Below are 14683 nucleotides of genomic sequence, written 5' to 3' on the forward strand. Positions count from 1 at the left end.
ACTAAGCCACCATGCTGTCCCAGAAAGTTCAACCTTGGTCTTATGAGACCATAACACGTTTCCCACAAGCTTTTGGCAAAATTGATGTAGGTTTTTGCAAAATGTAGCCGGCTGTTCATGTTTCTCTTTGACAAGATACCCCACATCCCAGACATAAGAAATTTCTGCAGCTCTTTTAATGCTGCTGTAGACAATTTTACTGCTTGTCTTATCATATTTGGAGTGACATACAGTTCTTGGTAATGTCACTATTGTGTTGTATTTTATCTACTTGTTGTGTTTCATGGTATATGTAATGCCTTGGAAATTCTGTACCCTGATTCCTTTCATGCATTGTAAGCTCTTTGTGGACCTTGGTTAAGTAAATGTCAGGAAAATCCTATTAAAACAAGTGAACTTTATATGGGGTTAATCAGTCATGTCAATTAATGGCAGGTTTATACTGACTGCTATTTAACATCAGTTTTTAATGTGATTGGTTAATTCTGAAAACAGCCACATTCCCAATTATAAAAGTGTGTGCATACATATGCAACCGCTTTATATTAGTTTTTTTAATGTTTCCCTTCTGTACAATTTCAGTTTAATTTTTTTAAAATTGCACAGATCATAGGTCACATTAGGGGTGAAAATAAATCTAAACTGGTTGATCTTTTGCATCTAAAAGGCCTGGCATTTTAACAGGGATGTGTAGACTTTTTATATCCACTATGTGTAACTAATTTGTGCAAGTTATATATGTCCTGTCCATCCTGTAATTTTAATGGTTGAATAATTGAAACAAAGAGGATGTTTTTAATTATATGATTTTCTGCTAAAGTTTGTTAATGATTACACAGACAAAAATGTCTTAAGTAGAAGAATTTTATAGTTAGATAAAACAATGTTATATGGCCTCAATGATCAGAAGTACACTGCTCAAAAAATGGGTCACTTAAATCACACATCATACTTTATTAGAAAGTCTGTACCAGAAAACCAAAAAATCTGGTGCTCAGGTTATGCAGCTGTCTATTGTTCTACCCCACCAGAGATCTTTAGCTCAAATCTCAGCTGGACTATTGACCTGACCAGCTATTCCACAGACACAGTTGGCTGTATTAGGTAAAACGAATTCATTTTTGCTCTTTCAAATGCAGGCTCTGCTGGCTGGTCAAGGCATGGAGCAGGACTCTCCCAGGACCACTAGAGAGTAGGTTTTAGTTGGGTGGTGGATCATTCTCAGCACTGCAGTGACACTGACATGGTGTGGTGTGTTAGTGTGTGTTGTGCTAATATGAGTGGATAAGACACAGCAGCACTGATGGAGTTTTTAAACACCTCACTGTCACTGCTGGACTGAGAATAGTCCACCAACCAAAAATATCTAGCCGACAGCGCCCCGTGACCACTGATGAAGGGCTAGAAGATGACCAACTCAAACAGCATCAATAGATGAGTGATCGTCTCTGACTTTACATCTACAAGGTGGACCAACTAGGTAGGATTGTCTAACAGAGTGGACAGTGAGTGGACACGGTATTTAACAACTCCAGCAGTGCTGCTGTGTCTGATCCACTCATACCAGCACAACACACACTAACACACCACCACCATGTCAGTGTCACTGCAGTGCTGAGAATGATCCACCACCTAAATAATACCTGCTCTGTAGTGGTCCTGTGGGGGTCCTGACCATTGAAGAACAGGGTGAAAGCAGGTTAAAAAGCTATATAGAGAAAGATGGACTACAGTCAATAATTGTAGAACTACAAAGTTCTATATGGTAAATGAAGCTGATAAAATGGACAGTGAGTGTAGAAACAAGGAGGTGGTTTTAATGTTATGGCTGATCAGTGTTTGTTACAGTAATTTTTCCCAGAGTGTATTATTTATACTACATCTAATGTAATTAATGTAATTACATCTAATGTACTTTCAAATGTAATATAAACAGAGGACAAACAGATTTTTATTAAAAATTTATGTGTGCAATTTCTAATTTTACTGTCAGGACTGGAGCTAAAACAGTGTGACCACTGTGCCAGTCACTTTAAATTCTTTATTCATTTATTAGGATTTTACTGTCATGCTTTACACACTTTGGTTACATTCATGACAGAAACAGTAATTACTCGTTACACAAGATTCATCAGTTTACAGGTTTAATGTCAAACACAGTCATGGACAATTTTGTATCTCCAATTCACCTCACTTGCACGTCTTTGTGTGGGTTTTCTCCGGGAGCTCCGGTTTCCTCCCACAGTCCAGACACGGGGAGAACACCTGGGGATCGAACCCAGGACCTTCTTGCTGTGAGGTGACAGTGCTACCCACTCAGCCACTGTACCGCCCACTTTAAACAATAAAGTGGAAATGCATTAGTTTTAAATAAACACTGTACAGTATTTAATAGTACATTGCTGTGAAATATGATCTGACTGAACAAAGTAATGTAGCATATTTAGTACCATTAATAACACCTATTTTAAGTTATCTGCATCACATCTGTTTTGTAAATGATGTTCATAATGGTCTCAAGCTTTGTACTTGCGTGGGTGGGTATGTACCTCTCTGTTTCAATTGTAGCAGGTTATACAACTGTTTCTAATATGTCTTGTATCACCAATGTAAATGAATATTTTTAAACAAAAATAAATTGAAAAAAAAATCAGATTTAAATACAACTGAACAATATGAATGTGTATTCTTTTCACACATTTTTTTCTGAAGACACTAAAATAACAGATTTTATATCTATAACAATGCTCTATGTTAATTTAGTTTTATAAAGACTTACCTCAATATGTACTCAAGTCAAACAGTGATTGTTGACTTGATTTAGCTCACTACTCTGGTCCTCATTATAACATGACACTGCAGCACTAATGGACGCTACTGTAAAATATGATTTGTCTGATGAACTGATGATCACTAACGGGTACACTTTTACACTGTATAGTACAGAGCTTTTTGCATAAACAAATCCTCATGTCCTAATACCACTTGCCTTAACCAAAAAAAGTGCATTGGGGTCTTGAAAATCAACCATAAAAATTTTATCATCAAAGAAATTATGCTACTTTTATTAATTAGCCAATACATAAGGAGCACCTGCCTTATATGCTGTCAGAACAGCTCTGACCCACTGATACATTGACTCCACCAGACATGAGGTAATCCTGTGGTATCTGGTACCAGGACATAACTAGCAGGTCTACTTCATTATGACAAGGAGGATCGTACTACAGTGCATCCTGGTAACATATTTTCTATGGGGAAGTGATGTAGACAGGCCTGGCTTGTACACATGATTTATATAAAAAAAATCTAGATTTATCAGACCAGTCAACGTACTTCTATTGCTCCAATGTCCAGTTCCAATGAACATTCTTTTTATATGGCAAGGTAATAACCGATTTCCCTGAATAAGCCAATTGGTCTTGTTTAAATTCATTCAATAACCATTTTCTCATTTAGACGTAAGCTCAACCCTAACCCTACATCAAGTACAACAATTTGACATCTTTAGAAGGAAACACTTAGCTAGGAACTTTTGCATGCCCATTGTAGGTGATTTAAACGATGGATAGGGTAATAATCCTTATATAAGTAGTCTAGGTTTACTTTGATTAACTAACATCAGCCCAACATCTAACAAACCCCCAAACACGACATGCACAGTTGTTGCAATTGTTGTTCTTTTTTTAAATTTATTTATGTGTTTAATTTGGTGGTGGTGGTGGGGGGGGGGGGGGCATAGGGGGGGGTAAGAAACTTGTGTTTTGGAAACTTATGTACTCAACGCATCACCAGCACCCAGTTACCCACCATACAGGACAACAAACTGTGCGTGGGCAGAGCAAGGAACATTATCAAGGATGTTTCTCATCCTAACCATGGACTTTTCACCCTGCTTCCATTTGGCAGGCGTTACAGGAGCCTCCGCTCTCGTACGAGTAGACTCAGGAAGAGCTTCTTCCCTGAGGCTGTAAACTCTTCTACACAACTTTAAGTATCTAATCTAATCTAATTTAATTACCCATCTAAAGTTACTGAAGTTGATGACACATCAGGGAGTTAGGGACAGTGGTAGCCTAATGGGTAGAGCTTTGGGCTATCAACTGAAAGGTTGAGAGTTCGAATCCCAGCTTGAGCAAGGCCCTTAACTCTCTCAGCTCCAGAGGGGCCGTATGATGTCTGACCCTGTGCTTTGACCCCAACTTCCAAACAAGCTGGGATATGAAAATTTCATTGTACTGTACATGTGTATATTTATAAGACAAATAAAGGCATTCTATTCTATTCTTCAACAGCCAACCCTCACATCCTGTAATCATTTACATTTAGCAGACGCTTTTTATCCAAAGCGACTTACACAATGAGCAATTGAGGGTTAAGGGCATTGCTCAGGGACCCAACAGTGGCAACCTGGTACCTTAAATCACTGAGCTATCACTGCCCGTAATGAAAATGTATAGTACAAAACCTTCATTTACAACAGATATATGTATGATCTGCACTGTATAGAATACAATATAATTTTTTTGCTCTCCAGAATCATTCAACTGCAAAATAAAGCTTTACCACCATAACACAACGTTGCAAATTTGAGCCATAATAAACTGATAGACATCAATGACTATCAATAATTAATGTCTCCTTCAGGAAATGACACTCAGTCATGTGAGTCTGTACATCACTGTGCAACAGAACATTTTATTATACAGTAGTTCAAATACAACTGGTTTCCATTCACTGAAAGATTCAGTAATAAGTGATTCAGAAATTACTTAAATAGAAAAAAGAGAATGAGTCGCAGAGTGATATTTGAATTAGAAATTAAGGTCTAATGACAGTCTAAATGAAAAGCTCCTTAATTCACATGGATAATGTCAGCGTCAGGAAGAATTTGATTACAAGGACTCTGATTTGCAGTGCATGAGAACCAAACGTCATGTTTTACACACTTTGGTTACATTCATGACAGGACAGGAGGTTACTGGTTACACAAGATTCATCAGTTCACGTCTTAATGTCAAACACAGTCATGAACAATTGTGTATCTCCAGTTCATCTCACTTGTACGTCTTTGGACTGTGAGAGGAAACCGGAGCTCCCGGAGGAAAACCCATGCAGACACAGGAAGAACATGCAAACTCCATACAGAAAGAACCCAAACCGCTCCATCAGGAATCGAACACAGGACAAATTACTATTTGAAACATTTATTAACATTGTTATAACTTAACACCTCTTACAGGATTAAACAAAGAAACAGACGTTTAAAAATGGGCACTACAGATATAACGCACAAGTGTGCACAAATGCGTCTGTTAAAGAAAAAAACAGCTTTAATGTGTCAAATGCACAAGCTGACATTTTGGTTACATGCACAGGCTGACAATTTGGTTGTAGGCAGTTGTAGCCTAGGGGTTAAGGTACTGGACTAATAAGCAGAAGGTTGCTGGTTCAAACCCCACCACTGCCAGGTTGCCACTGTTGGGCCCTTGAGCAAGGCCCTTAACCCTCCATTGCTTAGACTGTATAATGTAAGTCACTTTGGATAAAAGCGTCTGCTAAATGCTGTAAATGACAATTAATTAAACATATTTGACAAACATGTATTAAGATTTTTATTTTCATATATAAAATTATACATTTTATATGGCAGGGTAATTACTGATTTCCCTGAATAAGTTTAAGACAGACTGCAATCAGGTTAGCTACTAAGTGTTGTTTAAATTAATTCAATGGGCATTTTCTCATTTAGACGTAAGCTCAACCCTACTCCTACACCGAGTACAACCATTCCTCAACATATTTAGAAAATTCCGTTTAAGAGGACACGCTTAGCTAGGAACTTCTAGTGCCACTTAGGAGAACTAGCAGTGTAGTACATTATTAAAAAAAAGTGAAAAAATTGAAAAAAAGTCCTTCTTCTACTAAACTCAAACGTAATGTGAATTTATGAATGTTAGACTGTTGATGTTTATTGCGTCTTAGAAAATGCTGGTTTAGTTTACTCAAAAGATTCTTGGTGCTTGTTACCAGAACCAATACTTAAATAATAATAATAACATAGCTTGACTAATTTACAGTGTATCACAAAAGTAAGTACACCCCTCACATTTCTGCAGATATTTAAGTATATCTTTTCATGGGACAACACTGACAAAATGACACTTTGACACAATGAAAAGTAGTCTGTGTGCAGCTTATATAACAGTGTAAATTTATTATTCCCTCAAAATAACTCAATATACAGCCATTAATGTCTAAACCACCGGCAACAAAAGTGAGTACACCCCTAAGAGACTACACCCCTAAATGTCCAAATTGAGCACTGCTTGTCATTTTCCCTCCAAAATGTCATGTGATTTGTTAGTGTTACTAGGTCTCAGGTGTGCATAGGGAGCAGGTGTGTTCAATTTAGTAGTACAGCTCTCACACTCTCTCATACTGGTCACTGAAAGTTCCAACATGGCACCTCATGGCAAAGAACTCTCTGAGGATCTTAAAAGATGAATTGTTGCGCTACATGAAGATGGCCAAGGCTACAAGAAGATTGCCAACACCCTGAAACTGAGCTGCAGCACAGTGGCCAAGATCATCCAGCGTTTTAAAAGAGCAGGGTCCACTCAGAACAGACCTCGCGTTGGTCGTCCAAAGAAGCTGAGTGCACGTGCTCAGCGTCACATCCAACTGCTGTCTTTGAAAGATAGGCGCAGGAGTGCTGTCAGCATTGCTGCAGAGATTGAAAAGGTGGGGGGTCAGCCTGTCAGTGCTCAGACCATACGCCGCACACTACATAAAATTGGTCTGCATGGCTGTCACCCCAGAAGGAAGCCTCTTCTGAAGTCTCTACACAAGAAAGCCCGCAAACAGTTTTCTGAAGACATGTCAACAAAGGACATGGATTACTGGAACCATGTCCTATGGTCTGATGAGACCAAGATTAATTTGTTTGGTTCAGATGGTCTCAAGCATGTGTGGCGGCAATCAGGTGAGGAGTACAAAGATAAGTGTGTCATGCCTACAGTCAAGCATGGTGGTGGGAATGCCATGGTCTGGGGCTGCATGGGTGCAGCAAGTGTTGGGGAGTTACATTTCATTGAGGGACACATGAACTCCAATATGTACTGTGAAATACTGAAGCAGAGCATGATCCCCTTCCTCCGGATACTGGGTCGCAGGGCAGTGTTCCAGCATGATAATGACCCCAAACACACCTCTAAGACGACCACTGCTTTATTGAAGAGGCTGAGGGTAAAGGTGATGGACTGGCCAAGCATGTCTCCAGACCTAAACCCAATAGAACATCTTTGGGGCATCCTCAAGCGGAAGGTGGAGGAGCGCAAAGTCTCGAATATCCGCCAGCTCCGTGATGTCGTCATGGAGGAGTGGAAAAGCATTCCAGTGGCAACCTGTGAAGCTCTGGTAAACTCCATGCCAAGGAGAGTTAAGGCAGTTCTGGGAAATAATGGTGGCCACACAAAATATTGACACTTCAGGAACTTTCACTAAGGGGTGTACTCACTTTTGTTGCCGGTGGTTTAGACATTAATGGCTGTATATTGAGTTATTTTGAGGGAAGAATAAATTTACACTGTTATATAAGCTGCACACAGACTACTTTTCATTGTGTCAAAGTGTCATTTTGTCAGTGTTGTCCCATGAAAAGATATACTTAAATATCTGCAGAAATGTGAGGGGTGTACTCACTTTCGTGATACACTGTAAGATCTTAAGTCTTTACATTACATTTAGAGCATTTAGCAAATGTTTTTAACTAAAACGACTTATAGTACTTTGACAGTATACAATCTAAGCAATTGAGGGTTAAGGGCCTTGCTCAAGGGCCCAGCAGTGGTGGGGCTTGAATCAGTGACCTTTCGATTACCAGTCCAGTCCCTTAACCGCTAGGCTACAACTGCCCCAGTCTTACTACATTAACCTAAAATTTACTACTAATAAAACTAAGTGTAATGTTGGGATAATAATTTCATAATCTACTGATTTAATAAGCTGTGACTACATAACTGTCACTGAAGCCTTGTCATTCTCTCGTGATGAGTCATTTTCTTTTATAATGTCCATCATGCTTAATGTACTATAAAAGCACAAAACAGGGATTTCATTTTATTCATTAGAATCCAGTGATTCAAGTCTTACTTGTTTTTAATTGAGAATTGGCGTTAGGGTGCTAGACACACACACGCGCACGCACGCACGCACACACACACACACACACACACCCCTAGAGGCAACTGAATATAGATAACATATTCATTAAATACATGTCAGAAGTGTTGACAATGTAGTCTTTTGTTAGTAAGATGTATTTATTAGGATTTTAACGTCATGTTTTACATATTTTGGTAACATTCTACAGGTAGTTACTCGTTACACAGGATGCTTCAGTTCAAGTCTTTAAAATCAAACACAGTCACGGACAATTCTGTAGCTCCAATTAACCGGACTGCATGTTTTGGACTGCGGTAGAAAACCGAAGCTCCCAGAGGAAACCCACACAGACACGGGAAGAACATGCAAACTCCACACAGAAAGGTCCCGAACCGTTCCACCTGGAAATCGAACCCAGGACGACAGTCAGATGAAATACAGCTGTATTAAATACACAGAATAAATTCACAGAGGATTTTGATTGAACAAATTCCATTTTGAGAGACTGTCTGTTACATTAACCCTGCCTGCAGTGAGCATGCAGTGTTAGTTTCAAAGGAACAGCGATCTGATCCCACACTGGTTCAGCAGCATGGGGACTATTAGAAACCAGTCTGCAAAAACAGCTTAAAAAATGGACCGCTGTTTAAGACCCCACCTCGAGTTACACCAAACAGTGGAAAGTTTTGCAGATATATACAGTACAACAATGAACAGCTAATAATAGGAATATTCACAACTTAACCCTTTAATTATCTGCTCAACCATTTGGTTAAGCTTATTTTGAGTCTAAATACTTGGGTAAAAAAAGCTGTATTTAAATAATGTTGTTTGGACTGTGTCTACTCCTTGGTTGACATGTTGAACTCGAAAATATTGGTAAATGGTTTTAAGAAAACAGCCTTTCTAACCTATATGTCAACTTGAAGCTAGCAGCCGAAAAAAATCATTCATAAAAGACATCATTTTTATGATCATCTCAACTGTTTGGTAGAGGCTCATTAAAAAAATACTGTGTGCACCAGTAAAACAATGTTAAATGTTTGTTGTTGGTATAGTCCCATGAAACTAAAAAATGAAAAGAAATAATTGTTTAACCATTATTTTCTTGGTGAGACTATTAAAGGGTTAAAGCAATGTGTACTTTAATAGAAATAGGTAACAATACCTGCATGAATACCTCCAAACATGATAGAGAACATGATAAAACATGATAGAAGCAAGTGTATTTATAAAACCTGAGAACTTAAACCTGAAAAACACAGAGCCACGCTGGCTTGTTGACATTCCTCCTCCTAGTCAAATTTTTTTAATCGGGTGTGAAGACATTATTAAATCATCTAAATAACAGCATTTGTGGTTTAAACTATATTTAAAAGAAACAGTTAAAAGGTTTACTGGTTTATATTTCATTGTATTAAATAAATTTACATACAAGATAGCTTTCCTGCCAGGATGGTATTTGTTTTTTATCAACAGTTCCTTCAGCTATATCTATAAATGTGTTGCCATTATATTTCAATGTTATTAATTTATAGATTAAAAAAAACAAACCAGAGACTATTAAAAAAAAAAAAAAAAAAAAAAAAAAAAAAAAAAAAAAAAAAAACTGAAGGCAACAAATCCAAAAATCAATGTGCTGTCCCATCAAGGCAAACTGTGTGTCAACATATAACCAAGCAGATTGGTGGTAAATGTTTGTTGTTATTGATCAGTGCCTCCCTGCCAGGAGAATCAATGTTGCTGCTTTTATCTTCTGCTTCTCTTCTTAGGGATTTTCGGTCTTTCGGTCCTGGATTCTGTAAAATTGCTTTGAAACAATGTCCATTGTAAAAAGCGCTATACAAATACATTTGACGTGACTTCTTTTTAAAGCTCAGTAGAACTACAGGGGATGTGCTGAATTTTTTTTAATATTATTTTTAAAAATCATAATTTAACAACAACAAAAAAAAGTAAAAAAGACACTTCCACTGGATCCTGTATATCTGTAACTCCACTGATACAAAGCCCTTCCTAGTGGAGAAAATACTGCCATGTGGGACTGAAAAATATGAAGATTGTCTAATCATGTGTTAACACAGAACACTGGTCACATGACATGCTTGTATGGAGTGTGGCGTTTGTAACAAATGATGCTCAATGTGGTTCCAACAATGCAATTGCTTCAAATGAGATTAAATCATCCAATAATTGTGCGTCACTATGGTCGGTACATCAAGTCACCCCAGGATGATTTGCATCTATTTTTTGACCTATGTTGCTTCTTATGGATAACCAACGCATATTAATAACAAAATGCACTATATAAAACATCAGTATTAACATTCATATCAACTGAAAGGCTGAGAGTTTGAATCCCAGCTCTGCCATGCAGCCACCGTTGGGCCCTTGAGCAAGGCCATTAATCCTCTCTGCTTCAGGGGCGCCATACAATGGCTGACCCTGCGCTCTGACCCCAGCTTCCAAACAAGCTGGGATATGCAAAGAAAGAATTTCGTTGTACTGTACACCTGTATATGTATATATGACAAATAAAGGAATTCTCTAAAAACCCACTCAACCAACTCATGACAATTCAATATTAACTTTAATAAATAGATAAATATTGAACACAACAAATAACAAAGGATTAACATTACAACTACGTTACAAATAATGGCTTGTACTGTTAAAGATCCGGTAATAGGCAAATGACTAAGGATTTAAATTTCAGTTCTAGTGGAAGATCTCATCTCTGCTTTGTGATAGTTGTTTTTCAGTTCAACCTGGTATCCGTGCTAAGTCGCTTAGCAATCCAGAGAAAAGAGTTCAACATGTGAGACTGGGTCTGGTTCAAGTACAGACCTCTGAACAAGAACAGTCCTTTTTGGCTACTGCCCAAGGCTTGCTCGTAGGGTCACATTTTTATCTAGTGGTTTCTCCAGATGGACATTGATTTGGTACAGGGTTACTCCTGAAATAAACTGTTCTGTTGTATAATACATTACTTTATTGACAAACATATTTTTAAAAAGTCAATAAAGCTTTATTTTACAATGGTTTATTAAACAGCAAAAGCCAGTCAAATAATAAACATGTACATTTACAGCATTTAGCAGACATCTCTAACCAAAACAACGTACAGTTATGACAACACAATTTGAGCAATTGAGAATGAAGGGCCTTGCTCAAGGGCTCTACAGCGGCAACAAGAGAGCTGGGATTAAACTGAAAACCTTCTGATTATCAATCTTGTACCTTAACTGCTGAGCTGCCAGTGCCCAATGATTGCTATTACAGAAGAAGGGTCTAAACAAGTAACGGAATGCTGAGTAGTAGCTCAGTGGTTAAGGTACTGGACTGGTCCCTAGTTTAATTGCCAAGTTATCATGGATGGCCCTTGAGCAAGACCCTTAACCCTTAATTGCTTGTATTGTATAAACTGCAATTGTAAATCACTTTGTATAAAAGCGCTTGATAAATGCAGTAAATGTACATGGTTTATTTATTTATTATGATTTTAATGTCATGTTTTACACACTTTGGTTACATTCATGACAGGAACAGGTAGTCACTCAATACACAAGATTCATCAGTTCACAAGTTTAAAGTCAAACACAGTCATGGACAATTTAGTGTCTCCAATTCACCTCACTTGCATGTCTTTGGACTGTGGGAGGAAACCGGAGCTCCCGGAAGAAACCCACACAGACACGGGGAGAACATGCAAACTCCACACAGAAAGGACCCTGACTACATGGGACATTTAAATTGATCAAAATATTTAATAATCTTTGTTTTAATGTTTATAGCCAAATTTTAACAACCACATAAAGAAAACATACTATTATACCAAACAATAATAAATAACATTGCATGAAACATTTAATGCCACACTGTCTCCTCACAGCAAGAAGGTCCTGGGTTCGATCCCCAGGTGGGGCGGTCCGGGTCCTTTCTGTGTGGAGTTTGCATGCTCTCCCTGTATCTGTGTGGGTTTCCTCCCACCATCCAAAGACATGCAAGTGAGGTGAATTGGAGATACTAAATTGTCCATGACTGTTGTTTGATATAACCTTGTGATGAACCTTGTGTAATGAGTAAATACCGTTCCTGTCATGAATGTAACCAAAGTGTAAAACATGACGTTAAAATCCTAATAAACAAAACAAAACAAACAAACATTTAATGCTGTTTGCTGAGCCCTAACCTTTGTTTACCAGAAAATGCTACATTTTGGCCACTTCTTAGCATTTTACTGTGCCAGAGGAAGCCTCATCTTTAAATCTGTATTGTTTCCTGGTTCATGTAGATTGAAAAGTGTCACACATTTTATATTATATAACTAAAATCCATGGCAAAAATATTTCCTATTTCTAAACATAATGAATAACATTTCATTGGATTGAATTAGCTGGTTGTGCACTGCCATTGCAATTCAAGGCTAACTTGAAAATCTGTTACAAACTGTAAACTCATGAATTAAATATCCATGATTCATAAAGTTTCTCTACTTTATATCCTCATATACCTGAGACAGTAAAATTATAAGCATAATTTTCTCAAGCAAATATTCAAATTAAATAAAGAATATACATTCTGGTCCAACCACACTCAATTCTTACTGGTAACTGCCTCACTGCCATTTGCACTAATTTCATCTCCATTTTTTCGCATTAATCATCCTGTCCTTCCTCCGAATGTTGATGCAAATGATCACTTTTTAATGAAGGTTGATCATTTCCTTTAGCCTAGTTGCATGTCACATGTCACATCAGATGTGAATCAGTTTAGTGTGGGCTATACAGACAGCACTTTGAATCTTTGAATTGTACCTGACGACACACCTAATCATACCTGAGAGTAAATGCTGATGATAGAGACGTCAGGATTTAAGAGGTCGGAATATGTAGCCAGAAGCAGAAGACTGCTGTGCAGCAGGAATAACCACACCTTGCTTCTGGAGCTCTCGAAGAACATCCAGTATAGAGTCTAGCTCCAGTCTGAAAGCTTCCAGTTCACTGCTTTTTCCCTGAGCCAGTCTCTTCCAGCGAGCAACCTCTGCCTGCTGCTCCTGCTCCACCACTGACCGTGTCTGAGCTATCATCTGCAATACAACAGACACTAATGCGTGAGTTTCCATGTACAAAATAATCTGGCAGCTGCAAAAAATGGTTTTGGCAAATATTTAACCACTTGGTCCAGGTGCACTTTTAATTAATCATTTAATAATAGGAAACGTTTGGTTCTACATGCGTCAATCTACAATCTAATTTATTTAATCAGTGTTAAACTACTAGTAGCAAAACCACTTTTATGACATTAACCAGTGGTGGGTGGTAGCAGTGTTAGTTTTTACATTGTTTTGATTGTCATAATTACTCTTTAAATTGTTTTAATATTTGAAACATCAGAATTAATATTTACTCCACCACTAGAAAGCAAAGCAACATAAAGACAGAGATAGATAGATAGATAGATACATTATAGATCCTGAAGGAAATTAAAGAAATTAAATGAACATTTTGGAGGGGGGGTCAAACAATTTGCTAAATCAAATGTTTAAAAATCCACACATGAAAAAAAGAAAAAAACTCAAGCAGATCTATACAAGTCTATAAAAGCTACGTAAGCAATGTTAAGTAAATTAGAAGTATTAAGTCAACATAAATGATCACTGTGGTCAAACTGTAACCAAAATGTTTAGTAGTCAGTAAGGTAAAGTTAGATCCAACACACAAGTTTGCAAAAGAAATATACTTTATATTTCTGAATATTAAAATATCTGGTTTGTTTTTTTTACCTGATCGGATGTGTGGTGTAAGTTTTCCCTTAATTTTTGAACAGTGTATTTTACTGACTGATAAGCAAAGCAATTCTGATATACAATGAACTGTTTTTTTTCTTGGGGCAGGCTACACTGAGGCTCTGCCTCAACCTGTATTACTGTACAGCATGTCTTGTCAATTGGTTTTTCTTGCAGTTTAAGAGAAATATTCACTCTGTTCTGTGGCACTTCAAATTGTAGTCAGGTGCATCCTGTGTCCTTTAATTATGTGTCTAGAACTCAACTGAACTCAACTGAACTCAATGTTATGCCATCTGAGAAAATGTTTTGAGCAAAGAAAAAAAAAAAAAAAAAAAACACTGAGTCAGTCACAATAGCCAAAAGCATGTTTGAAGGAAAAAAAAGTGGGGCCTTTAAACCCAACAACGCTGTACCTATTGTCAATCACAGAGCTGCTACCCATGAACAATATGATATAAATAAAAGATTCACTTAAAATATTGAAAATAGCCAAATGTCTAAACCAGTTTTGAAACAGCTTAATCAGGCTAAACTATTTTTAAAAATCTTTGGCACCCTGGTGGTGCAGCAGTGGTGCAGCGGTATAATCCGCTAGCCTAGCAGCGCAGAGATTCTGAACTCCCCGGTTTGAATCTCGGCTCTGCTACCGGTTGGCTGGGCGCCATCTAGCAGGCACAATTGGCAGTGCCTGCAGCAGACACAAATTGGGGTGGGGAAATGACCAGA

General features: G+C 37.8%; 1 protein-coding gene across 3 annotated transcripts in view; it reads right to left on the reverse strand.

Moving 5' to 3' along the window:
- Positions 1-8317: 8317 nt before the first annotated feature.
- The window catches only part of cep162 (centrosomal protein 162), a 59403-nt gene continuing 53037 nt past the window's right edge, over positions 8318-14683 (reverse strand). For all 3 annotated transcript variants that reach the window (XM_062991272.1, XM_062991271.1, XM_062991270.1), the window contains exons 26-27: positions 13006-13255; positions 8318-8567 (exon numbers count right to left, since the gene is read on the reverse strand). In XM_062991272.1, the coding sequence (XP_062847342.1) occupies positions 13034-13255 (222 nt within the window). In that variant the 3' untranslated portion in view covers positions 8318-8567; positions 13006-13033. The remainder of the gene's footprint in view (positions 8568-13005; positions 13256-14683) is intronic.

The sequence above is a fragment of the Trichomycterus rosablanca genome, chromosome 3, assembly GCF_030014385.1.
Source record: "Trichomycterus rosablanca isolate fTriRos1 chromosome 3, fTriRos1.hap1, whole genome shotgun sequence".
Taxonomy (NCBI): domain Eukaryota; kingdom Metazoa; phylum Chordata; class Actinopteri; order Siluriformes; family Trichomycteridae; genus Trichomycterus; species Trichomycterus rosablanca.